The 9,652-nt window shown below is 40.9% G+C and overlaps 1 protein-coding gene across 1 annotated transcript; it reads right to left on the minus strand.

The window, feature by feature from the left end:
- Nucleotides 1-4,706: 4,706 nt before the first annotated feature.
- On the minus strand, nucleotides 4,707-7,566 carry si:ch73-196l6.5 (riboflavin transporter 2). The gene is made up of 4 exons (XM_012818256.3): nucleotides 6,967-7,566; nucleotides 6,414-6,852; nucleotides 5,940-6,063; nucleotides 4,707-5,709 (listed from the first exon to the last, which is right to left on the minus strand). Exons 1-4 carry the CDS (start codon nucleotides 7,508-7,510, stop codon nucleotides 5,500-5,502), a joined length of 1,317 nt encoding a protein of 438 aa, XP_012673710.1. The 5' UTR covers nucleotides 7,511-7,566; the 3' UTR covers nucleotides 4,707-5,499.
- Between the last annotated feature and the right edge of the window lie 2,086 nt (nucleotides 7,567-9,652).

The following is a 9,652-nucleotide window of genomic DNA, read 5'->3' on the forward strand; positions in this document are numbered from 1 at the left end:
TTAATTACCTTATATGAATCATGTAATTATGTAAGCAGGAACATGGCTTTTCTGTGTTTCTGCGTGTGTGTAACTTAGATTATTAGGTGCCACTTTGTCTGCATATGTACAAGAGCATGTTTAGACCAGAGGTGATAAGAAGGGTTGAACTGTGCTTCTTCCGACCTTGCAAAACTTCCATCCTTGCCACGTCCCTACTGAACGCTAAACTTCTGTCTATATAAACCTTGTGCGATGTGTTTATCATTGCTTCACTTTCAGCCGTGCTGGGAGTGAGCCCGATTGCAATTGTTGTTGTTTGTCTAATAAATATACTTATATGCAGCTCTGGAGTCCTGAGGTAATTAGGGTGAATTTTCACCTATCAGTAGTAGTAGAAGTAGTAGTAGTAGCAGTAGCAATAAGAGGTCCCCAGTAAGTATCCCATAACAAGCTGAAGTTCCCTGAGGAACCTCAGTTGGTTGGGAAACAGTGCTTTGAAAGCCCTGCACCCAGTGCTTTCAGACCATGTTGGAGAAAAGGGTTCCTCAAGGAACCTGATAAACAACCCCAAGGTCCTCAGAGAACTGATGTGTTTAAAAGGGTTCCTGGAGGCTCCCAAAAGGGTTTGACCAGTGTGGCAAACTAAGGAACCCTAAAAGGAGCCTCAAGTGACCTTTCATTTTTACAGGCTGTATAGCCTCATCCATGTTTCCTCTCGCTAGTGAGCACCATTCATGCACATAGGTTATCTAACCTGAGGTACCTTTTTAGAGCAGCTTGAGTCATGGATCAACCTTTGTTCGACAGAAAGAGGTAAGGTTAGCCTATAGCCCATTAACAGAAGTTTTATTTAAGTTCAGTTCAATTTAATTGAATTACATTTCATGTATATAGCAACAAAACAATACAATTATTTCAAGGTGCTTACGTTAAAGTACAATGTATAATAGCCTTGATAAGGCACATGTTACATACGTGTATTCACAGAGATAATATGTAGGCTAGAGTGTGTACAACCATACTAACATAAAAACCCTTATAGACATCATATTTACACACACAAAATACACTTTCCCTCCCTCTGACCAGCATGATTTTGTTTTTTTTCTCTTTTGATAGTAGCCTAGCCAATCAAGCATCAAGGCATGTAGGGCCACTGTGCTGTAGTTGATTGACAGACTAATTGATCCACTATGGAGAAGAACCCTTCATTCTGTAATGTCTAGTGGAAATACGTTTTTTTTGCTACAATATTTACAGAATATTCTTGACAACAAAGGCACAAAAAGGCACCTTAACATGTAGATACATATAGGCACACATCAATACGCATTTCTCAGGTATTTCTCAGGGCTGTTCTACAGAGATGACAGTCAATGGATTTTCTCACATCAATGTTACAAACGTCGAACAAAATATTAACGTTACAAATGTAATTATGGTGTGAGTGGCTATGTGAGTAGTACATGGCTGTCAGGGCAGTGTATTTGTAATGGATATGTCTCTGTTGCGCTAGCTGCAGGCTGTGAGTTGTGTACATCCGTAACCAGTGTTTATGTATTTTCGCTCAAAAATCAGCTCAACTGGGCTTCCCCTGTGTATTAAAACCACCCGCCGCCATTTCCCTACACTGACCAATTTCAAATGTTATGTTGACCAATAATTAGTTTCACAATTCTACCTCTTTGAATGTATGCATCAGCAGGGTCCAACAATAGCTGTGTTAATTCATTATCTATAAAATAAAAATCTCCTCAGTTTTGGATAATGGATATTTCTAATTTACTATAAAGAATAACCATAAGGCAGTCATGAATAATACTGCATCAATGGATATATGGAAATGGTTTGCCCGATATCAAGACCAGGTTAAAAAGTTGCACACAACCTCCATGCAGTCGTACCAGACAAGCAGACCAGGCAGCAGAAAATAAATAATTTGTACGGCTGTCAGGAGTTAGGTATGAGTTAAAACTGAAATTTTATTACGATTTAGTCATTTATGCTTTTATGCGCAAACGTATGTGTGATGGTTATGGAGAAATGCATCATTATCTCTATCTACAAACAGTGAGCCTACTTGGAGACTGTTGACCAGAAAATGCCCCTGACTATGTATGTAACATAAACATAATTTCCCTTTCAGGTGGCTTTATGTCCAGCTGTTCTGCAGTTGGAAACTATGCAAATCAGTCTTCTGAATCCTGTCACACAACCACACTCGTTATTGTAGGTTATGATCTTTGAGACCCTCAATCAAATGAGGGCCTATTATATGAGGGAGTGTTGTTGTTTTAAGCATGTGTTCAGTGTCATAGGTGGACCTATGGATTTGACGATGCACACTGGATGACAGCCCTTGTGTCAGCACATTACTTCGTCTGTTTGGTGAGTGCATCAGCCAAATCACTTTCTTGATGATTACTTTTGCTGGTTTAACCTACATCCCTTAGGCTATCCATTAAACTTAATTTAGCCTCGATGATCGAATTGCCAAAGCAATATGTCCAGTGGGAATTAATGCTCATTTGCACTTCACAGAGCAGGAAAATCATGGAATTCTCATTGAATTCGACTGCACCAGGGAATGCCTCAATTACCTGTAGTTCGAATCCTACGCATGTGCTTCTTACTACCATCTTTGGCATCATCAGAAGTACAGCTGGACTGCCAATGAACGCACGACTCATCTGGATCTTGCTTTCAGACTCAGCCCTTGACATGCTCAACCTCCACCTTGTGATCCTGGACATAGTCCAATGTCTCCTCCTGCTTGTTGACGTCATTATCATTCATGTTTTCCCACACTATTTGGAGACAACAAGGACGGCAACGGTTGTGTTTTACACCCTTGGATGTCCCCAGCTGATGGCTTTCATGTGTCTGGAGCGATATGTGGCCGTGGTGTGGCCAACACGCTACTCACTGCTGAAAGCATATTATTTCAGGGAAATGTGTTGTGCTGTAACGTGGGCCAGTGCCCTTTCATTCACCATCGCTGTGTTTCTGTCGAACAACTTTGGCACTTTTTACATAGGCAGTGCTTTCATCGTTGGCAGTGTAGGCATAATGATCTTCTGCAATATCAAAATTCTCCGCACACTCAGAAGTTCCAGTCCAGGCAGAGATGAGATGCACCCTGTAAAAGTAAAAGCCTACCGGACAGTCCGTCGCATTATGGGGGTTGTTGCTTTTTGTTACGCTCCTTCCGTAATTATTATTAACGTTGCACCTTTACTGAACTTCGGAAGATGCAATTTGATAATGGCGGGTCTAGGGTTACTCACTTTAGCCACCATTTTAAATCCAATCATAATGCTTTACTCTAAAGGCAAAATTATGCAATGTCTCGTGAGAGCCCCTAGGGTGTCTTAATATACCATTTTTAGGGATTTTAAAAGAAAATATTAGGTAGGCTGCATTTCTACCTTTTGCCCTATGATTTGATAGCCATATGAATCAGGAAATGTTAGGTATACTAACTGGTAAAGCAATAATTAAGTTCATGTTTTTAATGGTCCTTTCACATACTGACCTGGATTTGAGTTTATTTTTTGCAATTGAGGATGACTTTTACCATTAATTCAATATCCATTCCAATAGCCTAGAGTAGCCTATTATGCACAATGTGTCTAAAGTGCGCTTTCTCCTCCTAGGCTATAACATAAATAACACATACCCTTGAATGCATTTTCAGGGATGTATACATTAAAAACTAAAAAGTGCCTTGAATATCCAATATGGTATCCCAGCGAGCACTTTTCTTCAACTCAAAGCTTCTGGAAGAACCCTTTTTAATTTAAGTGAGTCCTCGACCACGTAGTTATGAAGGTGGCAAAAAAGTGCTAAAACTTCTCCAAGTTGAATGTTGAAGGTTCCCCTCAGCTTTTTCAAAGGCCTTACTTTTCTGTTACTTTATTAATAATAATAATAATAATAATGCGTTTAATTTATAGCGCACTCTACATTCAGTTGAATCTCAGAGTGCCACACTACATAGTAAGAACATAGTTAAAACAAACTATAATAAAATACATTAAAAAAAACTAGTAAACATAAGTATAATACAAAAGAAATAGCTGACTTTGCTTTGCATTCATCACATTAAGCCTGCAAAGGATGACATCAGCGAAAATCAACACATAACCTAGACGCAGGTAGAATGCAGAACGAAGAAACCTAGCATTGCATTGCTTCAGGATAAAGTGAAGTGAACTGAGCAATAGAGAGAGACGGAGAGAGAGGTGTTTGTAAAAGGATGAGGAACCCACGAAATAACAAGAAAAAAAAAACCTGCACTGTGCTTTCCAGCTATTGGGTTAGATGAAATATATCTCTGCAGAGTTTTATTTTCTATCTTTTGTTATGCATTTTATGTATTCAATTTTTTTTCTCATCTTTATGCACTCTATCACTGTTTTTATGCTAATTTTAATCATTATTATATTTTTGCACTATATCCTAGTTTTTATGTTTATTTTATGTCTATTTTTATGTGAATCACTGTGCATGTAATTTCTTTGTGCACGTAATGTATTTGCTTTTAAGCACTTTGAGCTGCATTCTTTTGCATGAAAGGTGCTATATAAATAAACTTTATTACTATTATAGTGAGCACCATTCATGCACATAGGTTATCTAACCTGAGGTACATTTTTAGAGCAGCTTGAGTCATGGATCAAACTTTGTTCAACAGAAAGAGGAAAGGTTAGCCTATAGCCCATTAATAGAAGTTTTATTTAAGTTAAAGTACAATATATAGTAGCATATGGTTATACGTGCATTTACAGAGATAATACGTAGGCTAGAGAGTGTACAACCATACTAACACAACATTCATAATAGACATCATATTTACATACACACAATACATTTTCCCTCCCTCTGACCATCAAATCTGCTTGTATGTCTCTAATACATTTTGTCACAAAAATTCTAACCATCATGCTTTTGTCTTTTTCTCTTTCGATAGTAGCCCAGCCAATCAGGCATCAAAGCATGTAGGGCCACTGTGCTGTAGTTTACTGACAGACTAATTGATCCACTATGGAGAAGAGCCATTCATTCTGTAATGTCTAGTGAAAATAAGGATTTTTGCTACAATTGGTACAGAATATTCTTGACAACCGAAGCACAAAGAGGCACCATAACAGTTAGATAAATATAGAAATATAGAGGACATTTTTTTTTTTACTAATGACATGAGCAATCCTTACCATCTGTTTTAAATCTACCAGTGCACATAACTGTAACACTATTTTTTGTGTTGTAGCATCTGTTAAAGTGAAATACACAGCTGGTGGGGCAATTGTATGAGGAGGCCTTTGTGAATTTCATTGACCTATGGTTAAAAATATACCAAATACAAAATCTTACTGGGTATAATTACTTAATAGCCATGACTGTAAATCAACAGTAAGTTCATCGATATACTAGCTGCAAGACTGAACTGAGGTGATGGGACATGAAAAAGATCCCTGTTAGATCAGCATACAATGATTTGATTATAGCACAAATCTACGGACAATGGGTATTACATGGGTCACCAGATTGGAAGAGACTATATATGTTTACCAATGGGAACATTGTAAGAGCCCCAACCATGGAGCCAAACTGCACCACCGCTCCACACCACACCAGGGCGCTGTGACCCTCGTCACGCAGAATTACTCCAATGATCACCTTCACATAGGACAGGGTGAGGACAAAAAGGACCCAGGCCCCCACCTAGAGCAGCATAAAGCAGATTTATCTCAGTGATCGCATTCAGTTTGTGCCATTTTGGTGATATATCCTACAGTGAATGTAAAAACAGTACATCCTACAATACAGTCAACATTAGATAATGAATGAGTGCTCTCAGAGAATAGCAATGAATAACTGAATGGACACAGTCTACATGTGAATCTATTGTGCATGTACTGCTGTTCTTAAGCTGAAAATGAGTCTGTACTTACAATGATGACACTCCCTGCTATATCATTGACCAGGAGAGGACAGGGACTCAGCACAGCCACACCCATGATGTAAGCACCGATGGCTGTCCCAGTGATGGTGAGAGTACCCATGAGGAACAGAGACCTGATAGGGGAAAAACAAAGTCATTCTAAAATATGTAAAGACAGTTAAATGTTTCAAAACAAAGATTCAGTCAACTTGCTCCTGCAGACTCAAAGGTTAAGTGGACAATCATTGAGTTTAGTGACACTTGAAATGAAAGACTATACCATTAACAATGGGGTAATGTTGAAAAAGTTATTATTCAGAGAAATTATTCAGATTTTTATTGGCTGAGCTTGGTAAAATGCTAGATACCTATATCTATGTGACAGACATAGCTGAACAGTAAATATTTTTTACAACAATGATGTTCATAAACTACACCTGACAAATGGGAGAATGTGATGTTGAAACTGGTAAAAATGGCTAACCTTCTCGGAAAGAACATGGCAATGAAACAGGCGACCGGGTTGGCAACAGCAGCCATGGTGGCAGACCAGTGGTACGTGATATTGCCGTAGGGAAGACAGGAGTAGGCCTGTACTGACGGAAGCACAGCGTTGGTTAAAGCATTAGCCCAGGCCAAGACAAAGAAGATATAGGCAACCTCTGGCCAGCTGTAGCGACCCGTCCCGAAACGGCTGTGGCAGTGGAGCTTGGTGCTGGCTGAGGTGATCATGAACTTCTGTTCTGCCTTGCTGGCATTGTGCTCCCTGCTTCCCTTCCTGGCGGAGGATGGAGGCTCGCAAGGCACACAGGGGAGGACGTTGAGCAGCAGGAAAGAGCCCAGGCACACCAGCATCATGGTCATGAGGAAGACGAAGAAGACCTCAGTGGAGAAATTAGCAGGCTGGTAGTGTGGCACCAAACCTGCGCTTGCAGCATCCATCACCACGCTACCATTCGAAAACAGGGACGAGTCCATTTCTGTAGTGATGTTTGCAGAGTGCAGCGCGACCCCTGTTTGTGTGTCAACCTCCAAGCTGGCATTCCCTGGCAGGCTGGCATGCCCCACCGTCGTGACATTCACACAGTGCATGACTCCCACCCCTTGAGCCAAAGCAACCAGTGCAGGCAGTAGCCCGCTTAGGCCCTCACCTATGAAGTAGCTGGTGAGGTAGACGGGCGGCAAGCGGTTCATAAAAGGCAAGAAGGTGACCGAGGAGGTGCAGTCCACCGCCGACACCAGGAAGGTGAGGACGAACAGGGGCACGCTGCGGTGTGTCCCGCCAATCTCAACGGTCTCCCGCCAGAAGAAGGCCATCAGGAAGGTTGCCACTGCCCCAAGGCTCACGATGGAGTAGATGAGGGTAGCCTCATTCAGCTTGCCGGGGCAAAGACGGTGTGCAAGGGTGACACCGAGCGGGCCCACATTGGCCAGCTGGATCAGCACGGACAGATAGGAGGGCAGGTACCAGCCCTCGGGGATCTGGGGGACAATGAGGGGCAGTTCCACCCAGAGTCCACAGATGGTCACCCAGGAGCCCAAGCCAAATAGGCAGGCCAGCACATGTGTCAGAACAGACATGGTGGTCTTAAGGCACAGACACACTCAGGTTATCTGTAAAGCAGATATGTAATGCGTTAGCATTAGACAGGCTGGCAAATATACAATATGTATGTACAAACAGACGTCCTACAAATAGATCCAGTTATATCCAGTACTATATCCAGTCAGTGACACTAAAACAGTGCTCTGGTCAACAGCAAGAAGCCATGACTAACTAAAACTAAATAAAGGCATGGTATGGTTTAGACACTCTTTTGTGTGCGTGTGTATATACGTATATATAATATATAACACTTTCACCAGTATCTCAAACACATATTATCCAAGAGAAACCGCCCCTGTCATTAACCCCACAAGGACACCAAACACAACAAAGTGCTGGCTCAGTGCCCTGAGGGGAAAGTAGCTGAAAGTTGCTCAAGACACCCTCAAATGCAAGAAAACCTAGTAAATTATTCCTTCCGTAAGTTAATCTTTTCTGTTCATGGCTAGACTTAATGGCATGTCCCAAGACAATGGCATGTCCCAAGACATCTTACGTTTCCATACAATGTATGTAATTCGCAGTGGATTGCAATGTACTATGCTATACAATCATTTTCTGAGTTTGTGCTCTGAATCAACAATAACATTTCTCATTCCTCAATATAGTGTTGCATTGAGAAAATGCAGTATCCAGTCAGGAGTTAACTATGCAAAGTGAATCATTAGGAAGAAAAAGGAAGAAAAGGCTAACCTACTTGTTACACAAAACACGAAGTCTAATCCAGGTGTACCAACATCAAGCCTTTGAAACATTGCCAAAAATAATGCGTAGTACAATGTTCGGAAATCCCACACAGATTTTAAGCCAAACCCCCTAGCCGCACATTATGTAAATCTAACTTTGTTGAATGTATAGGAATCTTTGAAAATGTATATGTCCACATCTTGTGACTTACTGTAAATGCTTATATCCAATTAATCAATCAATCATTCATCAAAAACTAAAACGACAAAACCAGGAAAAACTGACAATACTCACATTTCAGATGCACCAAAGACCAGAGGAGCCTTCCAGAGTCATATGCAGTGATTTGTCCAGGGGGGATAACGGAGGCTTTTATTTTCAGGGTTAGGTGGGTGTACTTCCTCCAGCCACCCATGACAACTTCTCTCGGCTCATGTGTTATCTAAGACAAGGGTGGCCCATCTACAAGCCCCTGTGCGTGTGTCAAACGTGACCCCGGGGGCATGGATGACACCTGGTGAATCATTAGTAGATGCTGAGTCCTCCCTCATCATCTGTGGTTGTGTTGATGTCCCAGCGTTATATTTACAATACAGAGCATAACAGTAGCATTTCCTGGGTATTGGAGGCAGTTAACCACACAGACCTAAGGATGGTCTGTGGGAAACATTGAGACAGTTGAAGAGAAACATGTTCTAGACTTAATTTCAGAAGACTTTCAAGAGTTTTGAACTCAAGGATTATCTTTAGTTTGTAGGTAAATATTAACCAGGCTAAAGTGACAACCCCGGCCATCATTATATCATTCATAGCATACAAACATTCTGTAGACACATGTGTTTTACTCAATTTGAACTGCCTGGCTTCAGAAATATTGCCTTAAAGTAACACTATGTACTATTATAACACTATTTTGAGGTGTGGTTTTATAGGCAACTAGTTTTGGTACCATCCTCAAATTAATTTTGATAGCATATGGTCATGTGAAGGACAGATAAACGCCTGTGTCTTTCCACCTAGCCATCCAGGATATGCCCTATGCCTATGTAGTTCTGTGCTCCGGGCTGGAACACCCTTCAAAAAAAGAAAGAAAAGTTTTCACAGCATGACATTGCTAGCTATACTGTCAAAAGACACCAGTTAGAACACAACAGAGATAAAGTTTGGTCAGTGTTTTCCTGTATTGTTTCTTTGTGTGTTTGTTTTGTTTGGGGTAGGGGGATGGGTGGTGGGAGGTGGTGGGATTTAAATTGTATACTGTATACATGTCTTGTTTGCAATGAGATGAGAAATCAATAAAAAGACCATTGTTTAAAAAAAGACACCAGTTAGTTACTGGACAAGCTTCGATCAGTGTCAACTGGGCTGTCAGTGGTGTTTGCAAGGTTTTTGCATGCCTTCTAGGTAGTTAGCTTGATAGTTTTGGAACA

Source organism: Clupea harengus, chromosome 19 (genome assembly GCF_900700415.2).
Source record: "Clupea harengus chromosome 19, Ch_v2.0.2, whole genome shotgun sequence".
In the NCBI taxonomy this organism is placed as follows: Eukaryota; Metazoa; Chordata; class Actinopteri; order Clupeiformes; family Clupeidae; genus Clupea; species Clupea harengus.